This window comes from Echinops telfairi, unplaced genomic scaffold (genome assembly GCF_000313985.2).
Source record: "Echinops telfairi isolate 266 unplaced genomic scaffold, ASM31398v2 ScPeMD7_1713;HRSCAF=2227, whole genome shotgun sequence".
NCBI lineage: Eukaryota > Metazoa > Chordata > Mammalia > Afrosoricida > Tenrecidae > Echinops > Echinops telfairi.
Genome location: NW_022105611.1, coordinates 22,168,909 through 22,182,511, shown reverse-complemented (window position 1 = coordinate 22,182,511; position 13,603 = coordinate 22,168,909). Strand labels below are relative to the sequence as shown.

At 48.8% G+C, this 13,603-nt stretch overlaps 1 protein-coding gene across 9 annotated transcripts in view; it reads right to left on the bottom strand.

The window, feature by feature from the left end:
* Positions 1-1,236: 1,236 nt before the first annotated feature.
* Positions 1,237-13,603, bottom strand: part of STIM1 (stromal interaction molecule 1) — a 213,685-nt gene continuing 201,318 nt past the window's right edge. For 2 of the 9 annotated variants that reach the window (XM_045293069.1, XM_045293070.1), the window contains exons 8-13: positions 12,025-12,192; positions 11,429-11,529; positions 10,920-11,155; positions 9,334-9,426; positions 7,527-7,593; positions 1,237-3,136 (exon numbers count right to left, since the gene is read on the bottom strand). In XM_045293069.1, the coding sequence (XP_045149004.1) occupies positions 2,620-3,136; positions 7,527-7,593; positions 9,334-9,426; positions 10,920-11,155; positions 11,429-11,529; positions 12,025-12,192 (1,182 nt within the window). In that variant the 3' untranslated portion in view covers positions 1,237-2,619. Of the gene's footprint in view, positions 3,137-4,626; positions 4,675-5,283; positions 5,321-7,526; positions 7,594-9,333; positions 9,427-10,919; positions 11,156-11,428; positions 11,530-12,024; positions 12,193-13,603 lie in introns of all 9 variants that reach the window. The other 7 variants (XM_045293071.1, XM_045293072.1, XM_045293074.1 and 4 more) reach the window with 7 other exon arrangements.

Sequence of the window (13,603 nt, the reverse complement as noted above, 5' to 3'; positions counted from 1 at the left end):
CCCGCCAAGTCGACCGTGCGTGTGTTTTTAAGGTATCCGAAATACATCTCGATGACTTTCCCCTTGTGCCAACCCGGAGGCATAACCGGTTCGACATGGGTTCAGGATCCACTTGGGAGCTGCAGTTACTTGGCCCGCGTAGCCGTTCTGTGCGGACGGAAATGGGAGCCAGGGGGAATTTTCAGAAAGCAGGATCAAGACCCATGTTCTTTTAAGGAGGAGCCTTTGATGGCACTGTCAGTTTAAGTGTTGGGCTCTTAACAGCAAGGTCACTGGTTCGAACCCGCCAGCCTTTCTGAGGAAGACCGAGAGGGCTAGCTGCTCCGCCTTGGACTTGAAACCCACTGGATGACAGCGGGTGTTTGGTCCTGGTGTAGTAAAGGGTGGCAACCACTAGGCTGCACTTGCCTTGTGGCGGTAGAAGGGTCCTGGCTTAGAGTTGTAATCCGCCAACACCAACAGCCATCAGCCAACGGTCTTGCCCTTGTGGGTGTGTGGGGCTGTAAATCTTGCCAGGAGTGTATAAATTCTCACTTTTCTCCCCAAGAGCACCTGGTAGTTTGGAACTGCTGACCTCGAGGTTAGTAGCTCAACGTGTAACTCACTCTGTCACCAGGGCTCCATTCTAATATGCAAGACTTAAGTTTCTGATTTGTGCTACACAGACTGATCTTTATGAAATGCCATCTGTAGTCTTTCCTCTCTAAGAATCTTGCACTGACTCCTCACTGCCCTCCACCACGCTCCCTGTTCTGTAACTGTTAAAAGGCAGTGGAGGCCATAGGTGAAGGTGAAAAATAGCTAGGTTCCAGATGGCACGGGGACACACACACAACTACCCCAATATTGCATGGTACATAATTAGACTAAAATTGTTTATCTTTAAGTCGAATTAACTGAGAATCCTATATATTTAAGGTTGGGCAGCTTACAGTAAGGTTCAAACCCCACCCCACCCCCAACTGTTCTAAGGGAGAAAATTGAGACTCTTCTCCAGTAAGGATTTAGAGTTTCTGAAACCCAAAGGGACAGTTCTACTCTAACTTACGGGGTTACTAGGAGTCCGAATTGAGTCGACAGCAGTGGGGTTTGTTGATTGTTGGTACCCTATATTTTATCTGGCAATCCTACTCGGAAAAGTTTTGAGTAAGTGCATTCAAGAGGATTCATCTCTTCATCCCCTGCCTCTGGTGCTCCTGTGAGCACAGAAAACACAAGAGTCAAAGACAGCGCAGGTTAAAATCTCCTACATGCTTTATTGGACTTCAAAGAGTCTTATGAAATGACACAGAAAAACCCATGTGAGAGGGTCCAGAGGGTACAAGGCAGTCTGTCACCTTGCAGCCTCCTAAGACCAGCCCCAGGTATACCCATCCCAGTCCTAAAATAGGACCCCAGGGTAGAGGCATGACTGGGAGTGTGGCAGAGGGAAAATACCTTTACAGCCATAGCAAAAAACAGGTAAAGGGAGGGAGTTGTCTAGAGGCTGGGAAGGGAGGGCGGGGGAGAGTGGTCATACAGCCGCCTCCACCTCCACCATCTTCCTTAGCCACCCCTTCCCTAACTGGTCGTGTCCTTTTTGAGCCTCTGGCCCAGGCTCTGCAGCAACATGAAAATAGGGTCTAACAAGGGGAGTTTGTGGAGCAGGCACTTGGGAAATTCAGGAGATTTCTTTTTTAATGGTTAAACTTTTGTCTTTTGGTTCAAATGCAACAGTTTCATTACCCAACAGCTGCAGGGCCCCATTCGAGCCCTATGTCATGGCTCTGGCTCCCATGGCCACAGAGCCAATTGTCCTGAGCCCCAGAGGTATGGGTGCTTGGGGAGCATTGGGGCAGCACCTCTTAGAGACAAACCCTCCTGCAGAGTGGGAAACAGGGAGAAGGGATGGGTGGGAGGAAAAAGGTGACTGCCTGGTAGCACAGTCTGGCATCCACTCATCGTTCAACTAAGAGCGGTCTCTCCATCCCCTCGCTTGGCCTCTCTTCAAAAATCTTTGGTGGTTTATTTCCTGGGAGTTGGCTTCACTTCCCTGTGGTCTTCTGGAGGCCTAAGTGAGTTCCCAGTTAAGGGTTCTCAGGACTACCACACTCCCAAAGAACAAGCCCCCCCAAATTAAGCTCTAGGCCCCAGCCTGGGACAAACAGAACCATCCTGGGTGGAGTGGGGCTAAGCCGAGACACTGTGTCAGAAGTTACGCCACCGATCTTCCCCACAGCTAAGGGAAGTTGGGGAGTGGGTGAAGGGAGGGGCCGGAAATCAGAAGACTGAGAGAAACAAGAAACCAAACCTCAAAACTGGGGCGGCAGAGGCAGAAGCTGGAACCCAGAGTGGAGCTGGGAGCTGAGGGGCAGAGAAGACATAGCAACTAAGACATGCACTGAAGTGGAGAGGAAGTGACAGCAGCAGCCCACAGTTGGGAGGAAGGCAGGGCAGGCAGGCCAAGGTGGTCAGTTAATAAATAATGTTGAAGGACCCAAGGACGAGGGGGGTGGGTATGTATAGTGCCCAGGCCCCTGGGCCAGCCTGGCCCATGCCCCCACTCTAGGGCCCAGGTACCTTGGGGGAGGAGAACAGGGAGGCAGAAGACCCAGGAAAGGACTACCAGCCCAATCCTGCCTACTTTTTAAGAGGCTTCTTAAAGATTTTGAGGGGAAACTTCTTCCGGCCTGGGCTAGAGTCTGTCTCCTCACTAATGGAGCTGTTATCCTCCTCAGCTACCGCCTTCTTGCCAGCTAGGTGGGGAATACGTGTATTTCTACTAGCCTGCAGGGCTCGGCTGTCCCCGACTGGAGATGGTGTGTCTGGGTCTGGGGAACTGGGGCTGTTGGAACGGGAAGAATCCAAGGGTGGAGAGCCACTAGGTGGAATGGAGGGGCTCAGCTCCATCAGGCTGTGGGCCACATCCAGCCCATGGTTCAGCGCCAGCGGTGCCTTCTTGGCCAGGGCAGGGCTGTCAGGCAGTTTCTCCACCAGAGACCCTGGGTGGACCCCCTCAATCAGCCGGTGGCTGCCATTGGAAGTCATGGCACTGACAGCCTCATCTGCAGCACGGACCATGTGAGGAGGTTTGGGGGCCATCCGCTGGCGGTCACTCATATGGAGGGAGGACTCCGAATCGGAATGGGTCAAATCCCTGCAAGACACGGGGCAGAGGACAAAGAACAGGACACATACAGGATGGAGCAGTGGGGGAGCCATGTGAAGAGACAAGGACAGGGTAGAAAAATGAAGATGGAAAGAGCGACAGAAGAAAGAAAATAGAATGGACGGGCAGGTGGGAAGGAAAGAAACAAGGAAATTGAGTAGGACAGATATAAATAAGGTAAGAGGAGACCAGGATAGATAGAGAGAGTCGGATAAGAGACCGGGAGAGTAGAATTGGGGAAGAAGAAAATAAAAAGGGGAAGCAGACCAAGGGGGAAAAGGAGAGGAAAAATAAGGGAAGAGAAGAGACAGACAACAACAAAAAAAACATGTTATTATGGCATCAATTGCCTGGCCAAGGGCTTCTCAGTGACCGGCCCACTACTGCTGGACACCTATACGATATTTCTAAGCTTAAATCCCACAGGTTCCCTCCTCATTAAAATAACCTCTTTTCCACAGCTGACTCCTTTTCTTCAGACTCGAACCTGAACTCAGACTGAACCGCCTCTTTCTGAGCCACATCTATGACACCATTTCAATGGCTTCCTCCCCAAACCTACTCCTTTCACCCCAGGCTAGGTCCAGTTCTGGGATAGGCCCAAGGAAGAAGGCACATGCAATCAGTGGGCCTGACCCTGGCTGAGGAGAAGGAGGTTAGAATAGCCTTGCAAATAATCCCACACCAACCCCCAAAGGCCAGGATGCTGCCATTTCCAACCCTCTCACAGGATGCAAAGGAGATCATAAGGGGGAAAAAAGTTACAAGAATTCAAACAGGAGTTGTAGTTTGCAGCAGGAAGGACGGGATCTCTTTCAGAGCTCTGCTGACAGAGAATATAGGGAGGTATAGAAAGTTAGAGGACAGGCCTTTAAGGGCATGGGTTCCAAACAGTTCCAGACTATAGAGGTCTAGATTTCCATCTGGTTCAATTCCAGCTCTGCCCGGGGCTTGCTATGTGACCTGGGACAAGTCATCTAACTGCTGGTCCTCAATTTTGGCCAAATGAAGATTTTTATCCATTCAATTATTTTGCAAGACAGTTTCAAGGATCAAATATGTTGGCAAAGCACTTTGAAATGTAGAAAGTATTGAGGGGTTGAAGAGAAGCTTGGTAGAGCTGCGTGTGGGTGAGTCACAATGGGCATCTTTGCAAGGCTGAGTTATGGGGACATGCCACTGCACATTAGACATGCACACACACACAGGCTCAGCCAGGAACTCAAGACCCTTTAATGGGCTGTCTCTTCCTAAAAAGGCTATGAACCAATTGTAGATACCACCCCACCCCCACCTGCTTCTACAGACAAAAGGGTAGATGTGAGGCTCCTTAAGCCAGTCCCTGAACCCTCCTTCTGCTTTCCAGAGGTCTGAGAGTCCATGGCAGAAGCAGAAGATAGGGCTAAGGGAAATGCTTAAACATGTGAGTCAGAAAGCCAAAGGAGAGGAGTCATGAATAGGAGAGAACATCACAGGACCTGGAGAGAAGGATGCTGAGGGCCGGACATCAGAAGGGCACCGGGCCACTGAAACGGGCAAAAGCATGGGTTAGCACCTAAGTCTCAGTAGGACCAACTAAATAAGCAGCCACCCCATGGGCCAGGACCTTGCTTGAGGTATGGGAGAATAGAACAATTCCAGCTGCAAACCCTGTTCCAGGCACATATTCTAGCATTGACCAGCATTCGGTCTTACACTTGACCTCACTCATTTAACGCTCCTCGATTCTACCCAAATGCACCCTGTCTCTCTGAGCCCCCAAGATGATCCTCTCCATCTCCTGCCTTCTCCACACACAGGAAACACTGAACAAGGTGCCAAGGAAGTTCTAGGGGAACAACCGCATGAAAAGGGATCTTCTTAGCTGAGGAAGAGAGGTCAAGAGTTCGGGACCCTCCCAGCCTCATTTAGTCTTCCTACCCAGACCCTGTGCCTGCGAAGGCAAATGAACGAACCAAAGTTGAGATTTCCAGGGCAAGACAAGAATCTGGGAGGAAGCCTGGGTAGATAGAGAAGGAAAAAGGCCCGCAAGAGCAGACTCACCTTCCCTCTCTGAATCTTTGAGGCCATGTAGGCCAAGGGTATCCCTCCCCAAAGGCCAGGCTGCCTTCGGTGCCCATTCCCAAGCTACTAACCTTACCAGAGAGCCTGTTTGCCTTTAGAGATGATCCTCTGGTGCATGGTGCAAAAGAAAATTATGCAATGAACAGGCCAAGTAGATGCAGGTACCTTTCCACCCTTCCTCCCCTCTGCCCTCAGCTTAGTTCTGGGGGCATACGGTTCACAGCATCCCCAGCCCAATTTAGTCCTCTCCATCAGTATTGGGGAAGGCAGTCTTCCTGCTCAGGCTTTTGGATGAAAATGAGGATGAGAGTGAAGATGAGCAGCTCAGCGGAGTGGTGACCGTAGTAAAGGCAGTTCTTTTGTGGAAGAGGAAGGACCAGCCTTCGAGGATAACTATCCAGAGCATGAGGGTGAGAGCTAGAGAGATTGGTATCCAGAGTGAGACAGGGCCAAAAGGAAGCAGCAACAGGAAGCAGGCTGCAGCCCAGAGGCCAGGGCTGACCGTGGTCATAACTTAAGTGAAGAAAGATCCTTCCAAAGGAGAGGGACTTTCTGAGGCTCCCTAAGTTTGTCGCAAGCAAAGTCAAGGCTACTGCTTGTGCTCCTTGCCTAGCAGCTTGCGCTATAAGCAGGGAAAGTCTCCATCCAAACTGGGAGAGAGGCTTTCACCAATTCATTTGCAATCCACTTTATCAGAGTTTGCAGAAAGACAAACCTGGAGGCACAAGTTTTAGTTTTGTGTTCTGCTCATAATTAGCTCTGGGACCTGGAAGGAATTCTTTAACCTTGCAGAATCATAACTTTCTTCTCTGAAAATTAGTAGTTTCATGTCTACCTACCTATTAAACTTTGCTAGTCCAAAACCAAACATGTCTTCCCTACAAACTTGTTTCCTTTCTAACTTTCCTGAATCACCTAACATGTATTACACATCCATTCAAACATGGAGGTCATCCTAGATTTCTCCCTCTTTGCTATCCCCAACCAGCCCACAAATTTATCCCCAAATCTCCCATCTCCCCAGTGAAACCAGTCATGGAGTCAGTCCGACTCTCGGTGACCTCTCTGTGTCAAAGTAGAACTGTGCTCCAAAGGGGTTGCTTGGCTAGTTCTTCAAAAGTAGATTGCTAGGCCTTCTGAAGTGTCTCTGCAAGGGCTTGACAAACCTCAGTTTTTGATAGCAGGTAAATGTGTAATGGCTTCTACATTCCTATCGTCTCCTCCTCCAACCCTTTCTTAATGTATGCCACTAAAGTATTCCTCAAGCGTGAATCTGACCAACAGACTTTCTTTAGGAAGCCCTTTTTTGCAGCTTTCCATTTCTTAAAAGGGTAAAGACCAAAGCTCTTAGCTCTCCAGGGCCCTGCATCATTCAGATACCTATCTGCTGCCCCTTCTCAACAAAGCATCCCAATGTTCTAGTCTCACAGAAATCACATTCTCCTGAACCTTCATACCTCTGCACATGTTTCCTCTGCCTAGAATACTCTTTCTTCTTTCCCTGCACACAGACTGTTAGCACAATTATCTGTTTTGCGAAGCATTCTATCTCAGGCATATAACAAATATCTGTTTTGTGAAGCATTCTATCTCAGGCATATACTGTTAGTCACTCACTCCACCTTCACATCCTCTATAGCACTTAGCAGTTGTTCCATAAACATTTCCGTGCTCCTCCAAGACCAGACTATGGTCAGTGATGGCTGGGATTGCAGTCGCTACCAGTAAGTATTTGTTGAAGAAGTAAAGGAAGCGACGGCTCCACTTACATAACTCATCGGAAAGTGCTTCTTTTATTTTGAAAGTATGTCTTTTAGGCAAAAGTGCTATAGGACTGTGAGGGAGGAGGGTTGCCAGACAGAGAATGAGAAGGGGAGACAGTGATCTTAAGACGGTGTCTCAGAGCAGGAAAAGGACAAGACGATTCTCCACTACATACACACCCCCAACTAACCAGGCAGCAGCCAGCAGACAGAACAAAGACAGCAAGAAGGGAAGGAGTGAAGATAAGAGAGACAGCTGATACCCCAAGCTCTCTGAATGCCCAGGCATCACAGTGGTGCTGTCAGAAAGGGATGGGTCAGGGGAGGGCTCCGTCTGGAGGAAATAGGAAGTGCTGTGGTGGTAATTGACAGGGTGGACATGGACGGTGGTGGTGGTGGTGGAAGAAGAGCAGCAGGAGGAAGCAGCACAGGCAGATGGAAGGCTGGTCCCGTGGCCTTCAGAACTGAAAGACTGTCCCGATGAAAGGCTGCGTATTCGCCGCAGAGAGACCCGGCTCGTCAAGAAGTGGCCAGCCTCACTCTCTACCAACCTCTGAGATCCTAGGCCATGCTGCGGTTCCGTCAGGCGCTGTCGGACACTGCTTTGCAGGCTCGGGGCTGCAAGGAGAATGAAGAGAGTATGAGCCTGGGCAGGGCTTGAGCGCAGGCAGGGCTTGGGCTGGCCGGCAAGCAGGACCGCCCCTGGAGAGATGTCTGTTGGAGACCACTCTGGGCTTTTGGTACCCAATCTGAAGAACAGGGCACCTCCTCCCAGAAACCTCCCCCGGGGATCCTGAAAGGAAGGGGAAATTCAAGATGAGGTGCTCAGGTCAGTTTTAGTGGCAAGTCCAATGGAAAAAGACCCAAGGTCAATGTTACTAAAAAGGGAGGTAGCAAGGCTGTTAGTGGTGGGGGGAAACAGGCAGGTGGGGGGTGGATGGAGGCTTGGGGCAAGGTCCGGGAGAGCACTAAGAACCAGCCTTTTTAGAAAGCCAACCTCAGGATATATTTCATAACTTAAACAAGGATCTCTATAGGAAGGGGCTTCAAAACGCTCATGGAAAAACTCCAGTGTCGTTAATTCCATTTTCCCACGACCTTTTTGAAACCCTCTCCTACCAGCATGCTCATCACACCACTATTGAGACCTGTATGAAAGTAAACATACAGGGGAACACTGAAAGAATACTGCCCAGTTGCTGACAGACTAGAGGACTATGAAAAATTATGTGACAGATTTTAAAAACATCGAAAAATGCCTATTAAGGTGTTAAATGAAAAACGAAACCAGGATACAAAATCTTAGGTAATAAAAACACTCTGGGCTTCAGAATATGAGAGAGACTAGCACTTGACACTGGCCTTTCCACCTTCTAGTTGTGTGACCTCGAGCAACATACTTTCACATTCTGAGTCTGTTTACAAGTTCACAGAACCCTACAGTTTTGTTTTGAGGATTCTGGGTAATGTCTTTAAAGTAACTGACCCATTTCTGGCACCTAATATGTGGCAGAGGTTATGCATATCTTAATCACATAAAAAAGTTTCCATAGAATGAGAAAGTACTCAAATATGGCAGAATGGATGCCTTGTTCCTACTCATGTGTATTCTTATTTACCTTCCAGATTTCCCCCAGTCGACATGTTAACAACAAAAATACACCTCTTGGAGAGATGATACAAATCAGAACCTTAGCCGATGTGGGCCACCAGGCCCAAGGAAAGGGGACATGGGCACCAGGTAACAACACTGTTCTAAAACTCCTTCCCAAGGGGACCCATTAGGCTCAGTCCCAGCTTTTAAGCTCAAGCTTAAAAGATAATTCAGGCTTTTGTTCTTTCTCCTCTATCCTGACAGATGGGTCACTCTGCCTTCTCCCTACATGTGGGAGAATGGGCCAGGTTACTGGGGTGTCAGAAGCCTTGAAAGGGCCACCAGGGAGAGAGTACAATTCTATGGTGATCGAGAGTTGGGGAGGCAAGGCTTTTATGGCTGGCAACATTCAAGGCATCAAAAGGAGGCTGAAGGGGTAAGAGGAAGCATGAAAAAAGGGAGGGGAAGGTGATCTCTCCTTCTTCTTCTCATCCCAACCCAGCTGACAGGGGACATGGGCCTTGCTGAACTACAGGGCGAAGCCCAAGCCTCCCATCGCCATGGTGTTCTCTCTGCAGCCCTCAGCTGAGCAGGCTGATTCTTCTCACCCCCCGAACCCTTCCCTACTGTTAGTAGGGACAGTGCTGAGACAGAGGGAGCAGGCAGGGGTGTGAGGCAGGCAGGAGAAGGGGCCCGTGGGGTAGAAGTGTTGGTTTAGTCCCAAAAGTTGGAAAAACAAAAGCCCCCAAAGGGGCTTCTCAAACCCGGGTATTTCCAGAGGGACTGATCATCCGAGCCGGCGGATGCAGAGCAGAGAGAACGGTCACTGAACCTACGCCCCATCAGCCAGGCAGCATCTAGGGTCCAACAGCCAGGCCAAAAGGAGAAGAGAATCTGATTTAAGAAGGCTTCAGCCTGTTCTCTTAAAGGAGCAAGGGGGGCGGGGGGAGGGGAGGGCAAGGGGTATGGGTAGTTTAGTCCCTCCCAACCTGGAGATAGAAGCCTTTAGACCAGGAAATCAGGATCATACAATGCCTGTCACTGATCTTAACCTTGTTAGGCCTTTTGGCTAAGCGTCTGGCCAGGGAGGCAACAGGCTTGGCCAGGAGCAAAGAATCATTGAGGAAACTTAGAAACAAATCCCCTCTGGAGCAGGAAGCCCCTAATCTAGGCCCAGCTTCCTGCCATCCCCGTGCGCTGGTGGGATATGAGCCTGGGACAACAGCTTTCCTATAAAAGCCTATTCTATTTACCTGTAATAGCTTCGGGTCTAAAAAAATAGCCTTGGGTCTAAAGAAAACTTCAACCATGAGTCAGTAAAGGAAAAGTCCCTTCATTCACTAGGTAATTCCGAGCATGTTCCCCTTTGGCACTACTTTAACTCAGCCCTCATCCCCCACAGGGGAGAGGCGAGGGAAGGCCCAAGAATTCAGGTGGAAAGCCAGGCATGTTTATGCAGGAGATCCTTCCTGGGCGAGAATGTCTCTCCAGCTTGAAGGATTTTAGGCTTATCTATCGACTTACAGGGAGAAAAGATGGGGCTTTCTACTCCTGTAGAGTTACGGCCTTGGAAACTCACAGGGGCAGTTCTACCCTGTCTTACAAGGTCGCTATGAATTGGCATTGATTCAATGGCAGTGAATTTGGTCCCCTTAATGGCCTAGGGGCTTTGTGAGGCTTCACATGAAGAGGCAGACAGAGAGAGATACCAGTCTACTCATCTTACTTTAGCAATTAAGAATTGGACCATAAAAGAAAAATAAATTAGTGTCATAAAAAGTCAAAATGATTGCCATATTTACATTATGAACCATAAAAGGGGATTGTTTTTATAAAGGCAGATAGCAGAAAAGGAGGATAAAAGAAAAACAACAAAACAGACACATAAAATAGGCCCAGAGACAAGACATGACAAAATAACAATTCATAAATTATCAAGGGCTCATGAGGGAGGTAGGAGCGGAGAGGGAGGGGAAAAATGAGGACCTAATGCGGGGGGCTTAAGTGGAGAGAAAATGTTTTGAAAATGATTAAGGCAATGAATGTACAAATGCGCTTTACACAGTTGATGTGTGTATGGATTGTGGTAAGAGTTGTATGAGCCCCTAATAAAATGATTGAAAAAAAAAAATAGGCCCAGAGAGTAGACGGCATTCGGCAAGGAAAAATCACCAAGGAGACAGTTATGAAAAAATATCCTGATGTACTTGTGTTTTATTAACCAAGGTCATGAGACAGACTGTCATCCTTGGTGTCTGCCCATGTATCACTGAACCGCAGCAGAGGCCAAGGGCTGATGAACCTGTGCACCAAAGGCTCCTTCCCTCACCCCACTCAAGAGGTCACCTACACTGCATGGACAAGGGCGACACGATCTCCTCGTCCATATCATCCACGTCGTCAGTCATGATGAAGTGGGCAGGGTTGGGCCGGGCGCTGCCCATCCAGCTGGGGTCGATGTTGAGAGCAGCCACCAGTGAGTGAATGCCAGGGTTATTGACAATCTGGAACCCACAGAGGATCTCGATCTGTTGCCAGCGGTGCAGGCGCTCCCGCAGTGCTGCCGTCACCTCACTTAGTGCTTGCCTGAAGATGAAGGAGAGAATTGCAGACATGGCTGAGTGTGAACCCAAGAGACAGAAGGCCTCTTCTCAGAGGACCAAGCTGGGAAAATACTTGTCAATCAGCAAAACAACAAAATAAAAACCGTAAGAGCACGCTGGGCGCTGGGCCAGGTTGGAGCAGAACAGAGATGTCCTTCAAATAATGAAGGAGTAGAACTGAGATGGGAAACCCTCTCCACCCCCAAAGCTGAGGATGGCACAGGCAGTGCCAGGGCTGGGAAACTGGGGCACTTACTTAGCCGTCAGGATTTTGTGATCCACATCATCCAGGGAAGAGCTATGGGCCACATGGAAGGTACCAAAGAGCGTGTTTCTCTTCTTCTTTATCTTCTCAGCCTGCAAAGATGAGGCCCCCAACTTAAAGAGAGCAGGAATTAGATGTAGAAAAAAATGAGCAAGACCTTCCTGTGGCTGGGTTTACCTCCTCCTAGCACAGCTTAGGCTGCACGAGGAAAAGGAAGAGAAGGGGGTAAGGGGAAAAGGTAGGTGGTGCAACACAGGGAACAAGAAGCAGCAAGGGGGTCTCCTGACAGTACACAAGTCCCAGGAGGTTCTCTGTCCCTGCGGCAGTCAAGGACTGGTAGTCTATAGCTGGCAGGGCCATCTTGTTATTGGCCTTGTCTTTCTTATAAGGCAGCTGGGAGTCTCCCCACTGCCATTCCCTCCTCCAGAAGCTTGAGGACATCATCAGGAGCTGCATGAGAGGTGTCTCTTTCCTGATAACATCCAAACGTGTGAGGTGTCCAGCGTGAAGCACAGGAGAGGTAGAGTAAAGGGTAGGTAAGAGAGAGGAAGAAAACAGAAAGAAGGTATCAGGAGGGCTGGTCTCACCCCCTCCTTGGCCACCAGCAGCTGCTTCTCGGCATTTTGCTTCTTGATGTTATAGTACTGCACCTCCACCTCGTGCGTCAGCTGCAGCCACTTCTGAAGGGCTTCTGGAGCATACCATGAGCTGTGTGACTCCAACTCCTTCTCCGCTTTCCTCAACGCCTCCCGAACCTGTGCGGCCAAGAAGTTGTGAGTCCACTTACTACTACCATGATCTTCACCGACACTAATGTGTGATACCTGAGAACTCAAGACCTCTTTATCTGCCATCTCATGTACGCTTTACAACTCATGCAAGAATTACTCTTCGTATTTCATATGTAAGAAAGCAGGCTCAGAGGTGGGGAGTAACCTCACTCAAGATCACACTGTCAGCAGGATCAACGAGAACTCAAACTGAGCTCTTTTCTGCTCCTAGTTTAGCCTCTTTTCCTCACCCTATCAGTTGGCTCTCCTGGTCGCACAACCAAGCTCAGCAATTTCCCGTTTTCTTGAGCCACAGGTCAGCTCAGTGACTCTTCTTTCTGAGAGCTGGGATCTGGTGCTTGCGCCTCAAAGTCTGGTTTGGGACACTGGGTGTGTCACTCAACTGACCATATGACTCTGCTTCCTACAGACAATCTCAACTCGGTGTGGGGTAGGACTTCCTTCCATGCAAAGCCACAGCAAAGGGGTTATTGTCTTAGGAGAGAATGAGTTCCCTATGAGAAGAGACATGGGAAGAATTCCTGTCAGAACTACTCCAGAGGGGATTGACCTAAATGTGCTCCAGAGTCTCCTCTAGTGCAGACAGATTCATTTCACCCTTTAATTCTTGCACTGAGCACGGCTGGTTCGTTGTGAGGGGCAATCTCTACAAGGTGGGGAAACAACAAGTTTGTCCACATCTAACATGGGCACTGATGACAGAGGTATGAAACGACCAGTATGTACGCAGAAATCTCTTCATTGACTTTTCTGCAAAGAACATAAAATGAGGCAGTCATAAAGCACTCAAGATGAGGGACCTGACAGTATATAGAGATGTAATGGGCTAAATTCTTTGCTATAGTACTCAGATTACCGGGCTAAATTGATCTCCAACTCCCCCATCTGAACACTGACCTTCACCTAATTAGGACACCAGAGAACAGAAATTGAGAATAGTCTCCTTATCCCCACCAGTCAACAAAACAGGTATCCCACAGCAAGACTGAGGTACATTCACTGCCCTCATCATTCTCCAAACATTTGCTCTCCACTCAGTACAGCCTAAGACAGACCAGGAGGGCAATAGCTCGGAACAGAACACCTTTATTCCTTCAAAGGCCAACGGGAAGGCCAAATCTTCCCTTGGTTTTTATTTCTTGAAAATAAATAACAAATAAATAGGACCAAAACTATAAAATGGCCCACCCTGTCTTTCAAGATTTAAAATGAAGAACAGATTAGTCGACCTTAGAAACAACTAATACACCAAGTCTGAAAATTCCTGGCCAAATTCTATGTTAAGAAGAGGAAATTATAAATGCCTCCTCCCCCGCCACCCCTGTCACACACCCCACTATCATGATCCGAATTCTACCTTGCAAGTCTGGCTAGA